Raw genomic sequence first — 19,689 nt, forward strand, 5'->3', positions numbered from 1 at the left:
CAATTTTTAATTAAAAATAATAGAATTTAGGTTAAACATTATTTATTACAGAACATTACTTTATCAATAGTATATGTAAAACCGGATACGCGGATAAATGCCATTTTGTTTAATATGTTCTGTGGAGTAACGGAATTTTGAAACAATCGAATTTCGTGTTGGGACTGTTTTAATGAATTGTGAAATGTTTTTATCATGATTATTTATTATAACTTAAACATAGCAATGAGATATACAGTATCTACAATCATAACCTACATAGTTATAATAAAAATATATTTAAAACAAATTTAAAAAGTTTGGTCCCTGCGGCAGTGAACCTTTAACGCTGGCAGCATTTCCTCGCTGTATAGCGATGCTTATTCGTTAAGCGAGGTAAAGCACTAGCTTATCGGGGTCACTAGTACCACCAGGCGCCAATTTAAATATTAAACTAGGACCCTTGATTTTGATAATATTTTCTTTCAATCTCAATGGATGTATGTATGATTTCTTTGAATATTCTTTGTATTAAACATTCACGACGTCGTGTTGAACATAATTTAGACTATATATCCTTTGACATAACCCACACCAATTGGCAAATGTTGCGGCCTTTCTATGTTGTGTAACATCTGTTTACTGCTTTTGGCAAATGGTTTGATTTCAGGTGGTAAAAAGGTATTAAACTCATAATCTTAATATGCTTACCTGACTATTTGGAAATGTAGCGAAGGCGGACTGGACTTTGTGTAACGCGTGGTCCTGCTGATGGGCAGGTGGCGGCCGGCCCTTGGGGAAGTAGAACCGTGGTATAACCCTGGACGGGCCGGCCGCCCTGACCGACCTCTGGAGTGTCGTGTGGGGCGGCGCTGACGAAGGCTTTGGTGGTGTCGATGCTGCATAGTTCTGAAAATGTTTTATGATTGATTATGCCTATTTATTAAATATTTTATAAAGTAAAAGTGGTTATGGGCTGGTCACATAGCCCGCGTTTGTGATGACAGATGAAGCAGAGATTACTTGGAATGGCGCAATGGGAAAAGATAAGACTCCAACTGCAAAACTGGGAATATGAAATAAGAGAGATAGCATGGAAATTACGAAGATGGTAGCCAAGTGGAAGAATTTCCAGAACTTCACTCGTTAACCTAATATTAATATACATATACCGAATGTAATGCATATTATACTCGAATATTTTTAACAACTTTATTTGTTCTATAATATTATATAAAAATATTTATATTTTAACCAGTTCAATTCGAAGGATGCACTCATTCTTTAGTCGGTTGTATGGGCTTGTTATAATGATGGAGATTTCAATTGCATAATGCAAGGTATTTTACAACCGTACGATTTTTTGCAAGATTCAAAGCGAATCGTCAACGACCAATCACATTCCGTGCGGCTCGATTCCTTGGCGTTGTAGAGTAGGCGTAGTGGAGTAGTTGTTCGGTCTAATACCTGCAGCTGAGTTTCACTATCGTACGTCAAGGCAGAATATAAAATACGATCCGTATCACCTAAACGTTCGTCGTTCCACAACTGAGCGTTTCTTAAGGCGTTTTTGCCGAGTCCCTCGCTTAGGTCTTTCAATAAAAGAGCGTACCAATTCTTAAAAGGCCGGCAATGCACTGGCGAGACGTGTGGCTATGTGAGTGTCTATGGGCGGCGGTATCGCTTAACATCAGGTGAAGGCACACCTGCACGTTTGCCTCCTATTATAGAAATTATCTTGTATCAATTCCAATGCATTTTGATGCAAAGGTCCAACTTAGATAAATAAAGTAATCTGAGACCCAGTTTTTTATTTATAAATGTAAATATATTTTCAAATACTACTTCACTATAGACAGTTATATGGTAGTGGTGGTAGGTAGTGTAGGCACTGCAAGCGCACCGCAATTGTGCGTGATTTATTCGTAATTATCGATGTTTTAAATAAGACCGTTAGACGTAATATTAATTATAAATGTTTATTTAAATGTCCTGACGTGTACCACAGACAATATGAGATGAATATTAAAAATAGTATGACATTTATCAATGATTGATGACAGATAACTTTATAATCTATTAATCATGCTTGTTAATTAATCATTTTAAAAGGTTACGTTTATTAAAAATTATTATAAAAGGCCAGGCTTCGCGCTAGACTTGGTTTTTTTATTAATTAAAATATAATCACCAATTCTTAAAAGGTCGGCAACGCACTAGCGAGCTCTTCGCCTTTGTAAGTATTTATTAAGCAGTCAAAATAAAAAAAAAACGGAAATCGGGAGACTAGCCTTACAAATAGAATACTGTACGAAAATTATACATGGGTACGAACGTCAACCTGTCAAAAACTTAATTGTCGTATACAAAAATATCAGAATGACAGTTAACTATATGTATACTAAAAAATAATTTTGCTCCGTAAACTCATTTAAATAATAATAAATCAAAGAAAGTACATTCAGATTTATTAATTACAAAAACCACACAATCAGGCATATAAATGTCATATTAATTACCATGAGAACGGTTAGGTTATTTATAATATAAAGTTATAGTAAGTTGTCAAAATGTATGGTTTAAACACTCATTGAGGCCACCTTTCCTTTGAAAAATCAATCATCTCTGGGAAGGTGATGAAATAGTTTGATAGCGTAACAATTTTTGAAGAACTTTCAGTTAAGAAAATACATGCGTACGTATTTTTAGATATAAATAAATGCGTGGGCGTGAGTTCGGGTATTGGGAGCAGCCGAATTAATTGTCAAGACTCATGTATCGCGAATACAAGGTCATTTACAGCGAATATGTTTTCGAATAATACGATATTGATACTGAAAATCATGTCTTTAAGTCGAGTTATATATATTTATATATATATATGTCCCAGTAGCCGAAGGGACTGGTCCAAACAGAATAAGGTACAAAGACAGACCAATAGAGTGAAAGGGCAGCATAAAATACAATAGGATGGAAAAGTTTGAGGACTCTAAGATGACTCTTAGAGTGGTAATTTTTTTATTTATATCTATTTTGTTAAATGAATGTCAATAATATGTGGATAAATAAAGGCTTATTATTATTAATATAATAATAAATTATATGTTATGTATATTACTTCTTAAGAGCATAAAAACATTTTCCATTGATCTATATTATGAAGTGGTACAGTTTGTGATGTTGCAAGGAGTAATATCTGGATCAAATTTTTTATACACGTTTGGCAAACGGACAGGTGGTTCATCTGCTTTTAAGTGAATGCCAAGAAGGCCGATGCGTTGCTGGTCTTTGATATCGGTAGGACCCTCAGTGGGATTGAAAAGCTTTGGCCTACGGTGCCAAATGCTTTAGTTTAGTCATTACTCTATGCTTTAATATACTTAATAGACTGTCAGACACAAAAAGACCTCGAATCAAAAAATCTTTAAATTCGTCCAGAGGGAACCTTTCAAAAGGAAATAATATTTACAGTTTTATACATTGATTTCTCTATAACCTAACATCAGATAATCTTGTTCGTTTGCCCCGCTTCTATAAAAAAGATAAATAATTGATATACTTGTAGCCTTGTATATATATTCATTTGTATTTTTGCTGTCTTATGTTTAAATATTCTATTGTCTACTTGCATTTTCCGGCTGCATACATAATTATTATTTCTGTGATGGTGTAATGCCAGTACTTTTCTATATGTCTTCTTTCTGTTTCTATTAAAGATGTATCATTTTTTTATCCAAAGTGACGTCTGTGTTTTGGATGCGCTTCTAACCTAAGCACACACAACACAGAAGAATAAAGACACAAGGAAGAAGTGGCTTTGACACCTTCTTCGTTCGTTGTATAAGATGTATGTTTCCTGATAAATATTCTAGTGAACATATCTGAGCTAAACGTAATGTATATTTTCATAATATGACACATCGATCAAGGTTATATAGGTTTCGTTTGCCTTGTCCTACATTTAGTCCCAAATTAAGCGTGATTCGCGTAAAACTTTAGAGTTATAATTTGTAAAATAAAATTATATCGTACACTATTACGACCTTGACTTGTTTAAACTATCGCGGAATAATAACAATATTAGTAAGAATATCCATAGTGGAAATTATCTATATCATGAGCACACCACACACACCTTGTTCATAGCCCAGCCTTATCACACATTGCAGCTGAATTAGCCGTGTAAAATTGTGGTGTAGGAATACGATATTATTTTTAATCGACTTTGAAGGATACTATTGTTAGCTTCTAATATTTATTGAATTAAATCCAAACATTGTTATGAAACATATTCTTAAGAATCTTGCTACTAGTGCGCATGTGCAATAGTTATTCATTTGACTCGTTCGGTTGTTTACGAATTGTTACGAATTGACTCGACCATCTTCCCGAAGTGGCATGGTCGAGTCGGAGGAGGGAGTTGTGATTATAAAAGAGGTTGACATATGCGCACAGGCCTTTTCTTTGCACAACTTTGAAGTTATACAGTTCACGTAAAATCAATGAAGTAAATTATATTGAATTAAGTCATCATTGAAGTGTTTAATTTCCTAGCCTAAGAACTAGATCAACTACCGCTAACACTATAAAGAGGTATAGAGCGAAATCTCAATCAAAGAAATGTTAAATAATTAAAAATAATATTTATCTAGGAAATACTATATCTAATATCACGCATCAACAAATGGGAGTGAATCTTTAGTTCAATCGTTCCAAATGACACTTCAAGAAAAGTGCGTAACGACTCCTAAAGGCCGGCAACTCTTGTTCCCACATATGAGTGCCACTTAATATGTATCGAAAAGCTATTAAAAAAACAAATTACTACAGAAAACCTCGAACAAGCAACTTGACATATTTTCTTTAAAGTAAGAAAACCGCAAGTCGACTTTACAGTTCGAAATAAAAATTGAAAATCCCTTTTCCGCTTAAATCCCAGTTTGTATGTTACAAGTTTTCCATTTGACTAATTCATTGCCATTTAAAAAGTGCCAGGCGTAAATAATAATAAAATAATTAAAGAATAAAATCTTTGACATTCGTTGACTTAAACTATAATCTGTGTCAATTTAATAAATTAATTACTGCCATCAGCCTTTGCTTAGGAACGCCCATATGTACTCCTCATAAGTGTACTTGTGACATCGATGTAAGCCAACGACATGGCCAATGGAGTGCAGGAAGTTTTTCCTGCCTCGCCGTGCTCAACAAAATCATACGCTGTCTTGTTTTGGGATAAAAGGCATAGCTGGGACGATGGCAAGCGGCCAGAACGGATGTCTTTGCTTCCTTCGAGGACGGTCTTTAGATGCTATTCGTGAGTTGTTAGCCCCGGTCTCACCTTCTCGGACTTGCACAAAAGCTGTTGCAGCTCCAAAGCAGGAGTAAAAATATAAGAGATTTCCTCCAACTTTGATTTTGTTCCCTTTGGAGTACACTCTTGGGCCGTGGAGTTCAACGGCACAGTCGCTAATTAAAGATTTAAGGTGGTGCCTGGTTTAGGTGACCCTGGGGTAATTATAATGTAAATGGTAGCTTATTTTTGAAGTGAAACTTCTTTATCGGCGTTGGAAAAACAATAACCGTCACATTTTCCCGTTACGCGTCACATTTTTCTGCATCGCGCCATCTTTTTGTTGTCCCTACCACGGCTGATTCGAAGAGTTTCGAAGCCATTAATAACAAAAATAACGATAACAATGATAGTAATAATTCTATTACAATTAATGAAATTCTGTAATAGTCTTAGTAGTAATAAGTTAAAATGAAATAATGTATTCATGTCTATGATAATCAAAGCCTTTAGTTAAACTTTATCTATTTTAACTTTATTTAACCAATTTCTGTAAAGTTGCATATAGTAGATCACTTTTCAAAAATAAGGTCATAAAGAAGTTTTACTTCGTACGTGTGTACACTAGTACACACACACACATTTTTAATTCAATAAAATTCTTAATTAATACACACTAAAATTGACGCAGACTTTCCAATATTAATACCAAAACACTTCAACAGATGGCGTTATATCAATCTATCAGCTTGACGTAGCATTGCTGATCATTATTAGTAATACAAATTTTCAGTTAAATTTAACTCGCGTAAACAAATAAAAACGTGTAGACACTTAATAAGGAACGTTCATCGAAATCTTCACGATAGAACGAACACAACGTTAGACTAAAAATAGTTAGCGTATGCTTTGCGCCACACCAAATCGGGAAGCGGCAATGATTGATAACGCGTTGCGAGATTATATGATATGTACATTGTACATCTGTAGTATTTGACAACACACAAATATAGTGTTTACAATATTTTTAACCTAGTAATTTTATGGTATGCTCTCAATAACGTAAAATTTCTCCTTTTAGCATGTAGCGACACCTTCCATCTATGGCTTCAACCACTACGATGACATCATACCCTGAAACGCGCTATCGACGTATTTTCCACTGAGCATATATACTATTTCGAGACCGTAAGCACTGAGGACTCTAGAGGGCTTCAGATTCGCCTTTGAAGCAAGTCAGTTAAAGCGGGATACGCCCTTGCACTGGTCGTGGAAAAAGCTTTTATCTGGCTGAGATGAGCTCGCCAAAACAGCCCGAGTTGAGCTGTCCAGGCCCGTCAGGGCAACAGCTAGACTCCAATAAAAATTGTCCTCTTCGGGGCCTGTCAGTGGTTAGACTAGTCTAGGAATCCTTTAGGTCAGAGCGGCATCTATCTTTCTCAACAAAACAGAAGAAAGAATACCAGAATGGAATACAACCCTTGGCTAGGTATTGGCTTGAGATTCATGTATCTCGCTAGTAGGTGATCAGCTTTTTGAGCCTGACGTCTATCTTTGGGTCTTGGGTCAGTTTGTCAGTATGATTTCTGAACATACGACCTCAGGGTTGATGTGCTTCGCAAGTAAATAATCTTCATCATGCATTACTGAGCTGTCAAGGACCTTTAGGCAAGAATCCATTAAATAGCCACTGAAACCTTGGAGCTTTTCTTTAAGTAGAAGAGCAGCTCTACAAGAATATAGCCTCGATAAATGGAACACCCCACGCATCAATTCGAATCAGTACACTTAATAAAATATTAATTTGAATTTAAATAGAGTTTGATATAATTCCAATATTTATCGGACCGAAATCATGAATCCGAAATACGTTCTGCCAATTCATTCAGAGGGAGGTGAGTATCTTCGATAAAATTTGATATTGGGATCGGTTTTAGATTGAATACAAAATCTATATTTATGAGAATAAAAGAATTGAATTGATTTCAATTTCTAAAATGTCCAGACGTGTGAAGCGGGACAGGCCGTGTTTTATATACTAAAAGAGAAAAAGCCACACAATTAATGTTTACTTAAATTCATGATAATGTAAACTCAATATGATAAAGAGGGGCGAAAGTCTTCTATACGTCGATAGTTTATATGAATATATTCTTAAACATGTGCTTCGTCTTCTCTATGGCGGAGAATCTCTGAAGCAACAGAGACTATGTCCAAATATGTACACACGTAAGAAGCGAGATTTCTTCATGATCTACTATATACAGCATTACAAACATTTGTTAAATAAAGTTAAATTAGATAAAGTTTAACAAAATGCTTTTATTATCATAGACATGAATACAAATAATACAGTTACTTCATTTTACCTTATTACTACTAAGATTATTACAGAATTTCTATAATTGTAATAGATTTATACTTTTGGAAATAATGGCTTCGAATCTCTTCGAATCAACCATGGTAGGGACAAGGAAAAGATGGCACGTAACGGAAAAATGTGACGGTATTTTTCCCAACGCCAATAAGGAAGTTTCACTTCAAAAAGTGGAAGCGTTTGAGATCCGTGTTTATCGATGTATGCTTAAAATATCATTTACAGACCTCATACGTAATACATCATGCTTATGACGTTTAAGAAACCAACCAACCAACCTTCGCAAGAATGGCACTATAAGAAGATTCTTAAACAAATTCAGGTTTTATAAAATGTATTAATTAAAAGGGTTGTTTATCGTACACATTCTCAAACTAAGAAATTTTACTTTGTCACTAGTAGAAATAGTGTCATGTGTTTTAGTTTTTATTATTGAATATTTAACAACACTAAAAATACAGAAAACACCAATAAGCCACTAAGCGGTTAAACTGTGGTACTTTTTCAATTCATAGATAATTACAAATTCAGTATTTTTGGTCGTGTCTATTGATAAAGTTAAATATAAAAAAAACAAATAAAGCAAATCGATTAAAACTCTTAAATAATTATGGTTAAAATTTGCATATATACTACATAGTAACATATGTTAATAATAATAAAGTAAAAACTACCAAACAACCAGAAAATAATATGATTAAATAACAATTGTAAAAAAATTCAAATAAATTACAACATAACATGCGTTGTCAACGCATCAAGTTTTCTCCCATTTGTTTTGAAACAATTTCAGGTGTTCAGACGGAGCGAGTCCGACGCGTTGCCATGGCAACCATTGATCGGCCGCCATTTTGAATGCAGCCGTCTGTGAAACGTCTGATATGTAATTCACAATTACTAAGATGGTGCAAATGTGTTGCAAGTTTTAATTTATTAAGATGCTTTGAATTAACATGATTGTAGTAATATAAATAGTTGTATGGGGATAATAATATTTTAATCTATTTACGGAAAATAGTGTTTTTTCATCTTTTATTACTAATTGTTCATTACACATCAAAAATTCTAAATGTAACGTATAGTATACCCATACAAATTAAATTTCTATCCGTGCAAGGCCGGACAGGCCGGTTAATAGCCAATAAATATAAAACCTTTTTGCCGGCTAATTCATTTAAAAGGGTTGTGTTTTAATTTAATAAACGCTATCAATCTTTATTTAAAATGCCCGCATCGATAAATCATATTTACTTTGCTTAATTACTTCCTATAACCCTCAATTTACGAAATACTTTGCATATTAAAGGAGTGACTGGCCAAGTGGCTTCAGCGCCTGTCATCCCTGGGGACCCTGTGCTATGCACCAATGGACTTTCTATGTGAGCATTTAACATTCGTTCGTATGAAGGATAACATCGTGATGTAACGGACATTACATAAGCGTGTGTCACGGAAAGCTGATCATCTTTTTTATATAGTTGGACATGAATCTTGCGCATGCTCCAAAAGTTTCAGGGGTATGTGGGAATCGAAACCCACACGAGAATCTCTGCTATTCAGACTTTGTTTTAAATGGAATATTGTTGTTGGCCTTACGGGCCTTTACAGTTCAGCTCGGGCTGTTTTGGCGAGCGTAGCTTGGCCTGGACGTTTTTCAAGCCACTATCGCAAGGGCGTCTCCTGTGAGACTCGAACCTCGGCTTGAGCAGTCGCGGGGTGTTCAATCGCCTGAAGGGCAGGACGGAAGCTCACTGGAGTGAGCGAAGTAAGAAGTAAGATCGTCCCCCTACCTGGTGAAGGCGGTTTTTAACACACGCACAGAAGACTTATATATATTTGTTGTATTCGTAAATAACCTAGATACCGACTGCAGCGCTATCAGCCGGGCTAATTTGTAAATCTAAACTATACAGGGAGCTCCCTATTCAAAAATTTCATTCAAATCGGTCCAGCCGTTTAAGAGGAGTTCAGTGATATACACACGTACAGTAGAATTATATATATAAAGATAAAAATAGTCATAGTTTAAGGAAATGCCAGTAAAGAGTTTTTAGTTTCGGATTAAATTTCAAATTAATTTATGCTCAAGTATCAAACGATCTGAGTACAAAGGCATAATAACAATACATTTTGCAGCACTTTTCCAATAAATTATAGTTTTCATTTCCGCCAAGCTCTATTCTTTATGTCCCTGTAATGAATTTTATCTTTTCCTTTTTAGCTTAACTATAATCTCTTTGACACTAATATAAGATAACATCTTTATGTTTTGTGTCCATATCGCAAATGACTGGTTTGTTACAGGCTTTTTATTTAAGTTTTAGGTTTAAAGACTTTATTTCTCAAAAATGACAAAAATGTCAGTTACATGAGAGTAATACTTTAGATTAACATTACACTGTAGTCGTTCCTAAAATAATTACAATAAAACGATAGCCGTACATGTAATAAACATAAAAGTAAAACTAACAAAATACATGTAATAAACATAAAAGTAAAAAAACAAACAAAGACATGAATATAAATTAACATATACACTTAGCTTCGATTTGAATGAATTGTTTATTATACAGCTGTGCGCCTTCGTAGTTCGTTCATTCGTTTTTTTACTTACATATATTATGTGTCTATGCTACACACGATATAACATAAAATTAATACTAGCGAAACACTCACACAGGAACACCTAATAATAATATAAAAATAAGAGAAAGTTCTGAAAAGAAAAAAGCAAGAAGGTAGGTAACATTTTCAGTGTGTTATGTGTGTGTGTTGTGGACGCAATTGACCCTGGTACAGCATTATGCCGTGGAGTAGACGTGTTCCACTACGGAACGTATGCACGTGTACCCAATTTAACGGTAAATACTTTTTAAAATATTTTACTATTCTGAGTTTATGCGTTACAAAAATACAAACGTTTTAAAATCCTTTAGATAAAAAGCTGTAGCGCCATTTCATTTAAATGTCGCTACAGCCTTTTGAGGTCTGGGCTTCCGATTTCTGTATCTGTTTCATGATCATTTGTCAATCTAATAGGGAAGTAGGTGGCCAGCCTCCTGTCCCTGACACACGCCGACTTTTTGGGTCTAAGGCAAGCCGGTTTCTTCACGATGTTTTCATTTACCGCTCGAGGGAATTTAACTGCGCACATAGATAGTCCATTGGTTCACGGAGATCGAATCTACGATCTCATGGATAAGAATCGCACGCTAAAGCCACTAGGCCAACACTGCTCTATACACAGTAGACTCGTAAATGGTAAAAACGTGTTGAATATCAATTATATTTGATTAATGGTATATCAATAAAAAAATATTTGTGACAGAAATATGGCTGTGATAAAATTGATCTAACGCCAGTCCCCATTATGGAGCCCCTGTTGGTAACTAGATTACAATCATTCCTTGGTGCATGGTGCATGTTTAAAACATATTTTTTAAGAACAAGTATTCTTATTGTTATAATTAAGCTCTTAAGTGCGTGTGTGCGTGTAATAATCTGTATTTGAGAGTGTAGCGAGTGTAAGCGTGCGTTGTCTTTGTTTACGAACCTCGGAGTCATGCTAAAATACATAGTAAGGCTTACGCAGAATTGAAATTCAATTTGACTAGCATAATATAGCGTTTTATGAGTATATATCTGGATAGTTTGATTATCTCAGAATCTATTGGAAGATTTTATTATTTTATTGACAAGTATTGACTTGTTTATTGCTTACAGTACTAACGCCATCTCGTGACGAAGAATACAATTAACATCCTAATAAATTTATTACGATAAATATAGATCGAATTTATTGTTTTTTTTTATTGACAACATTAACAAAATAACTGATAATATGATAAATAAGGTCCGTTAACCTTAACGTTAACTAAATACAGCGAAATTCTCCTTTATATGACTCCAGTTCTCTTTATATAAGAACGGCTCGTAAAAGGCTTTATCATTCCGTGGCTTACCTCAATCCTGTCCTCAACATTTTCCATTAAATTGGCCAATATCCTCCAATAATATACATCTCCAAAGAAATGCAATTGAACACGTCACTAAACGATTAGCACGTACACACGTTGCCTAATTATGAATGTCGTTTTCACAATAATAGATAAGACGTGTAACACTGATAACACTTAACACCTGTAAGGGCAATAACCCAGCGTAATACGATATATAACCCAGCGGCCCTGCCTTGGTACTCTGTAACTTACGAAATTTCGGTCATTGAGAGGCCTCTTAATAGCTATGATGAATAGGGCAGAAACGTGGAGTCACAAAGTATTAAACAGCTGGTTGGAAAGTGGATAGACCAGATTAAGGAAACAACAGGTGATGCTACAATCTTTTTAGGGCAGGGCCTCAGATGTCTGTATGCATGATTATTGTATTGTCTTTTGTTAAAATAGCTTTTACACATTAAGAAAAACACTTTTTGAATGGATTAAAGCTATGTATTATTATTATTAGTCACCACGCACGCGGAAAAGCACGCGAAACGTCGGAAAAAAATTAAAATTTAGAATTATATAAAATGTATAAGTTTTTAATAATAATACATAGCTTTAATCCGTTCAAAAAGTGTTTTTCTTAATGTATGATCATTTGTCAATCTAATAGACAAGTGATCAGCCTCTTGTGCCCGACACACGCCGTCGACTTTTTGGGGAAGCAAGCCGGTCCCCTAGTGATGTTTTCCTTCACCTTTCAAGTGAACCTACGACCTCAGGAATTAGAGTAGCTCGCTGCTCTATTATTATTATAATAATAAACTTAAAAACATTAGGCTGTAATAAATGAAAATAAATAATTGTGATAAGAACTTTGTAATCGTGTATTATCCGATAATGTTTTGCTCTACGAGTTTCCGGGTTAAATGAACAAATAAAAATGTATATTTATGCGTGAGTTGAATAAAAACTTACGTCTGAGGAGCTCTTGTTCTTCACTCAAAGCAAAAACACGCCGTATAAAAGACTAGGTATTTCTTTGTGTAATATTATTTATTTTTAATAATATTAAGCTGCTGACTAATATTAGAAGTGTTTTGAAACGCCAAGTCAAGTTATATCAAATTACGATCTCAGATATACTGATGTATTTAAAAAACGTGTAATTCTACGTTTGTAGAAAAAACGACACTAACAATAGAAAAAAGGTAATTAATACATTGAAAGTTTATTTAAAAAAAATAAAAAAATATTCTTCGTTTGTAAAAAAACGACACTAACAATAGAAAAAAGGTAATTAATACATTGAAAGTTTATTTAAATATCACAAAAAAAATATTTCTACATAATTAAAGAAATGGAAATTTTGTATTTTAAAATATTTACTATGCCAACTTCAGGGTGGCGTTTTTTTGTGACGGTGTGCGCGCGCATCGTAAAAAGTAACGCTCATAATTTTTCCCTGACGCGCCAAAAGAATTGTAGCAAAAACACATGAAAACCGGTCAAGCATTTTCGGAGGGGTTTGGTTATAAATTATGTGACACGCGAACTTATTGACAGTATTTTTGATGATTTACAAAAACCCGGAGGCATCAAATGGAAAATTTCTAAAAGACGTGACATGACAAGTAAAAACACCTATATTTGTATACCTATCGAATACAATTAACGTTCAAACTAATCCTACGGACCAAGCGTCTCGACAACGAATGGGACAAAATCCTAGAACCTAGCCTGTATTTGAATGCTTTAGTAAAACATATAATACCTACGATAAAATTTAGATTTTTGTATGTCAAAACGAAATACAACAAAGATTATCGTCTTCCAAGAATTAGCGTAAAGGCCTGCCAAACATCTATTGATCAAGTGACCTCAGCGTTAAGAGTCACATCAACTATCAGTTACTGAGGACCAATAAATAACTTAACTTCATAAGATAACAACGTCCAGCAGTCTATCAGCGGTGTCTTTGATGCTGTCAACCAGTTTCCATAAATGAAACGGAATGTTTACTTCCTCTGTGAAATGAGATATAGGAATGTTTTTTGTTTCACTGACAAACTCAGTTGGTCTACTAATATGAATGAATGTTTCAAAGAATAAACGAGGCTTTTTTATTATAATGTTTGAGGTGAAACTTTTTTAGGCGCATGAGGGTAAGATTTTTACAGATGAAACGCAATAGTAATATTAGCATCACGAAGATGTCCAGCGTTTTTGTCCAAGAAAAAGGAGAGAGCAATTGAGACCGATTGAGAGAGAGTGAGAAAGGGAGATCGAGTAAAAATACACGCTTATGGTTGATGTATTCGTTTAGTAGTTATATATTAGAACTTTAGATGGCAATTCTGTCGCATAACGTCTTGAGCAGTAAATGCAGATTTTTTATTTATTTATATTATTATTAGCACGTATACAGTCTGTAAGCAGTGTGAATATAGATACACAAATACAGGGAGTGATCATACACTGGTACATATCATCTATTGGGGCTTTTACTTTCGGAATAATTAATTTACTAAGCAGTTTCACTTGCAACATATGTACTATGTATGCATGCACTTTTTTAGAATATTCATAGAGATAAATCACCTTCATCGGAGCAGTGGTGGCCTAGTGGCTTCAACGTGTGACTTTCATCTCTGAGGTAGTAGGTTCAATCCCTAGCTGTGCACCAATGGATTTTATTTCTATGTGCGCACTTAACATTAACTGGAACGGTGAAGGGAAACATCGTGAGGAAACCGACTTGCCTTACACCCAAAAAGTCGACATGTGTTAGGCACAGAAGGCTGATCACCTACTTGCCTATTAGATTTACAAATGATCATGAAACAGATACAGAAATCTGAGGCCCAGACCTAAAAAGGTTGTAGCGCCATTCATTTATTAAATCACCTGCATCATGAGCACACACAAACCCTCACTTACACACCATCACTACTACTATCTACCTTGAAGAGGAGGGTTCAAATGATATTTTTTTTAGTATTTTTGAAGAATTGAGAGCAAACAGCCCTGTGAAGTGTTACGCCCGTACTCACTCTTTAAGAAATATTTTAATTGGACTTTAACTAAAGTACTTGTAATACTAAATCTGTGTCACACAATTAATAATACAGAAGAGTACTTTAGTTCTAAATAGGAGATATTTCAAGGGGCGCATAGCCAATAAAATAAACAGTTTTATAATAAGACAGGAGGCTAATGGCGGGTTTGAATAAAGTGTCATCTGCAACACCTAGTATGTTGCCGACCTGTCTAGGAATGATACGCTCTTGACTCAGCCGAGGTTGATCTTGTCAGTAGTAAGTTTTAAGTGAGAACATGCCTCCTGCTGACGTCATGTGGAACATGGTGTGATGGTTGCAGCTCCTTACAAACGTTGTGTAATACAAAAAAAAAACTTAGCGATTTAAAAAAAAGGCGGAGAATTGCCAGTTCTTCTCTTCCGTTCTACGCCCTTGATTTGAGAACTGACAGTAAATGTAAAATTAAAAGCATTTAATGTATATTTCTTTTTTATTGACGTTCATTAGTGTACATTGTGTTACCTATATGAATAAATGATTTTTGACTTTGAGGTTCATCATTTTCAATCAACAGAAGTTGCGGTTAAATAAGCCCTTCCTGGACAGGAGTGCCTCCATTAGGCCACATCTCCCTTAACGCCGGGTGGGATTGTGGCCAAATGTCAGCTTTGTATAAAAAAACCAACTGTAATCTGTAATTTATTATTTTTCGACAATACCTGTACTTTCGTTGAGTTAACATGACGTAAGTCTGGTACATAAAATTTTCAGGTACCCTCCTACGTATTGTAATTTGTGGTAATAAAACCTTATTCGTCAAGGGCTTGCTCATAAATCTTTATTTTAATGAAAGCATATTAGTAATACTCAATACAAGATACAAGACATATTGTATATAATGCGTTTCGATCGAGTGCTTTTCAGAAATTGTGGCGATCCCATGATTTTTTAAAATAGTTATCATGATTGAAACTCAAATGTGTTGCTGAAATATGTATTTTAATTAAAAACATTTAGAGTTTATTTTACTTGAAAACTATCACTTTTGTCCTATTTATTTTGTAATCCAAAATGTTCCAATTAAATTTTAATAGCAAGCCAAAACTAGTGTCTTTTCCACAGACTACATAAGTTAATACATAATAGATGAAGCATCACGAAAACAAAAAGGTTAAGTTTCGCAGTCTTGCGACCCCATCGCAATAATAACAGACTGCAACCCCGCTTGAGAAACGATGATCTAAAGAATCTAATCTAAGAAATTAAAATTTTTTCGGTCAGTATAAAAATTTGTTAATATATTATAATTATAGATGGTATTTTTACGTCGTACAGAAATATTTAGGTGTTTTTATCGGTAAAGTGGATTCAAACCTAAACGTCAAGTTAATATTAATATTTCCCACGATTTTGTACATTACATTGTGCATTTTAGGATCTTATCATTGCTCTCAGTACACACTTACAAGAGTCTTTACTTTAACTTGAAGAGGCCAGATATGCTTTATTCAGATAGAGCATTGTTGGCCTAGTGGCAGGCGTGCTGCTCTCATTCTTGAGATGCTGTCATCTCGGTATGATGAGAGATATGATGAGAGTCGCGGTTAGAGTTCGCATCAATGGACTGTCATTCTCATTTAACATTCGCTCAAACGGTGAATGAAAACATTGTGAGGTGAATAAAACCTTAGACCCAAAAAGTAGACGGCGTGTGTCAGTTACAGAAGACTGATAACTCGACTCTTAGAAATAAATAAGGATATATGTATATAAATCTCCTGTCACCATGTTTGTCCGCGATGGACTCCTAAAATACTTAATCGATTTTATATTAAATTGGCACACCGTGAGCAGTCTGGTCCAACTTAAGAGATAGGATAGCTTAGATCTTTAATTATAGTCGCAATTTTATTTTATCGCAAATTATTTGTCTATAATTAATTAACAGGCACAATTATCTGTTAACTCCGAAAGATTCTAACAGATGTCGATACTTTTCGACTGGATTGAGTAAGTAATCAATAAATGGCACTGCTATGGTAAACCGACAAACGTGTCATATAAGCTACAATTCAATATCATGATTACCACGTGTTATTGAGGCTAAAGTATAAATTAAATTAATTTTGTAGTAAACGAAATACCGTGAAATTCAATTATTTCTACTTTTTGTTTTTTGATATTAGCATAACCACGTGTTACTTAGACCGAAGTGTAAATGAAATTCAAATTATAGTGACGATAATACAGTGAAATTATTATTTCGTGTCACGGTATTAAGGCTAACTAAAACCACATTAAGGAGAAACGAAGTTCGCGGGGGCAGCTAGTATAACATATAAATCTGATGCCTAAACCTAAAAGATTGGTGCGCCACTGTTGCTGCCTCTTAGGCAGGGCAACCTTAGGGATAATCGTGATTATGTTGAGGCTCTTTGCAATCGATTTGTTAATATTACATAAAACTTTCTTGATTTCGATAAAATCAGTATCGCAATCGTTAATTACAGATAAATATTTTCATATATTTATTATATAAGTGAAAGGAAATCAGTAGGACTGTTCAAAATGGGCAGTTCATTCAATTGGACAATATTGTATCTCGGTTTAATTGTTTGGGGTGTAAGTATATATATTTTAACTGTGATTTATATATAAGTAAAAGTAATCTGGTATATCCTTTATATATATTAGAATTAAAATTCATTCTTTCATTCTTTTGTATTCGCAATTCATGAGTGATTAGATAGAGATTTTTTTAAATAATTTTTGTATAATTTTAGATTAAGGTTAGTTTTATAAGAATTCTTTATATTATTTTTTTTCTTACTAGGGTTGCCTGGAAGACATCGCATGTTAGCAATAAGGCAACCCGTTGCTAAGCTTATAATTTTTATGTTATGTGTTTAATTGTAAATAGTATTGTCTTTTGTTAACATAGCTTTTACACATTAAGTTAACACTTTTTGAAGCTAATTGAACTAAATGAAGCTATGTATTATTATTATAAACTTATAATTATTTACATAATTTTAAATTTTCCGCCTTTTCGCGTGCTTTACAGCATGCGTGGTTACGGTGGCGGTGAAGTGTAATAAATATATGAAAGGTCCTATAGGAAAGCCTCCGAACATCTATTGCTTCGATACCACCAACGCAGCCTCAGTCTACCGGGATTTCTCTTGCCACCAGGTTCTGAGTTCAGTAAGGATTTTGGGGTTCTCTCATCTGCCATTCGGTGGTCATGTACCAGAGCCTGTTGTTATGAATTGGACAATGTTGGCGTCGTCAAGGATGTTATACAATTCTTCATTGTAGCGAATATGCCAAACACGTTCGTCGCCAACAGGGCCAAAAAACCGTCTCCTACAATACTGATATACACAAACGTTTTACTATAAGAATCTTTTATTAGAGTCTATTTTCTTTTCCTACCTACGATCTTCACAAACCCCTTCCCACTCATTCTACTCTTATCCTGTCTTTTACTATTGTAGAGATTATGTTTTACCGAGTTAATTTGTATATAATCCACATATTTTATATCTTTTTCCAGGGCGTAGTTCAATGTCAGAGCTGCGCAGGACAAACGTATCAAGTTGACAAAAATCGGGATCCAAACTCTGGTTCATCAAGATCTCAATTGATGAATACGCTTTTAACAGTTGCTGCTGCAAATGGAGTGTTACCCGATTTGTTACCAGTCATCCAGCCATCACTATCTGAATCCAAGGATACGCCGAAAACGTTGAATTTGATACAACTGTCACCGAGCCAGAGACCTCAAGAGCCACCAGTTGGGAAACCGGTGGCACCGAGTAATCAACCAATTGTGACACCATTAAGAGCCTCGCCATATCCATATTACAATATACCACTCCAGACGACATTCACGCCTAGACTGACACCATCCAATGTGGTTCCAGCATCTCAGGCTGTAGAAAGTCCATACCAAGTTCAACCAAGCGCAGGTATTCAAGCAATACCCGCGACCTGGCAAGCGAACAGATCTGATTGGCTTCAAGACCCACCCATGCCTGCAAATCTGCAAATAACACCACCTGCATTCATAGCAAACGAGAGAAAAGAAGAAGCTCCAGCACCGTTTCCAATTGATTATGATTCTCTACCCGTGAACTTGCAAATCAATTTACCGTCTCAGAACCCCCCTCAAATAACTGTCGTTTCTGCGTCTCCTACTCGTGCACCAGAGGCTTCGCCAAGTCCTTATCCATACCACCCACCTATCATTATCGACAGAGGAGACTCTTTAAACTCCATATTGCCAATAATGTTGGTCGCCTTGATAGCCAACGACAGAGATAATTGTGGGTGCAACTGCTGCTGTCCCTGCTCCAAGAATGTGGTGCCTATACCATACCCTGTTCCATTCCCCGTAAACAGTCCTGTTGTAGCAAATTCTAGATCGGATAAATCTAGCAATGATGACGACAAAAAAAGATAGGTATATGTTTATTATGTTTTATTAAATTATATATTAAAATGTTTTTTTTTTATTTCTGTCCGTTTTCAGCGAGAGATTTCATACAAATATTTCTCGATATTTTATTCTCAAACACATTTATATGTCATCTGTGAATGAAATGTTTATGAAATTACCAAGAATTTCAAAATAAAACAAAAGTTAGTGGCGCTACAGCCTTGAAGGTCCGCGGCTCCGATTTATGCATTTGTTTCATGACTATTTGTCAATCTAATAATAGGCAAGTAGGTGATCAGCCTCCTGTGCCTGACACTGGCCGTCGACTGTTAAAGGCGCACAAAGTCCTTCGGTGACTCGATTGGGGATTGAACGTCAGGGATGAGAATCGTACCGAAGAAATTCAACAAGATTTAATTATACTAAATAATATTAAAAAGTATTTGGTATTTTCTAATATATTCATGTCAAAAAATATATAATCAGGCCTTATCTTTACTGGACTGACGTATAATTTATACACCAGGGCTCTAAAATGCGCGATTTGCAAACTAAACGTTTAAGTAAGTTTAACATTAAAAAGTTAATGAAGTAATAAATCATTAATTTATGAC

The 19,689-nt window shown here is 34.9% G+C and overlaps 2 protein-coding genes across 2 annotated transcripts in view; one reads left to right on the forward strand and one right to left on the reverse strand.

Moving 5' to 3' along the window:
• Positions 1-19,689, reverse strand: part of LOC123717870 — a 91,883-nt gene that overhangs the window by 24,241 nt on the left and 47,953 nt on the right. The window contains exon 2 of the mRNA XM_045674119.1: positions 691-888. Coding sequence (XP_045530075.1) covers positions 691-888 — 198 coding nt within the window. The remainder of the gene's footprint in view (positions 1-690; positions 889-19,689) is intronic.
• LOC123717871 (extensin-like) lies at positions 17,162-19,138 on the forward strand. The gene is made up of 2 exons (XM_045674120.1): positions 17,162-17,256; positions 18,191-19,138. Exons 1-2 carry the CDS (start codon positions 17,203-17,205, stop codon positions 19,097-19,099), a joined length of 963 nt encoding a protein of 320 aa, XP_045530076.1. The 5' UTR covers positions 17,162-17,202; the 3' UTR covers positions 19,100-19,138.

The sequence above is a fragment of the Pieris brassicae genome, chromosome 13 (assembly GCF_905147105.1).
Source record: "Pieris brassicae chromosome 13, ilPieBrab1.1, whole genome shotgun sequence".
NCBI classification, from domain to species: domain Eukaryota; kingdom Metazoa; phylum Arthropoda; class Insecta; order Lepidoptera; family Pieridae; genus Pieris; species Pieris brassicae.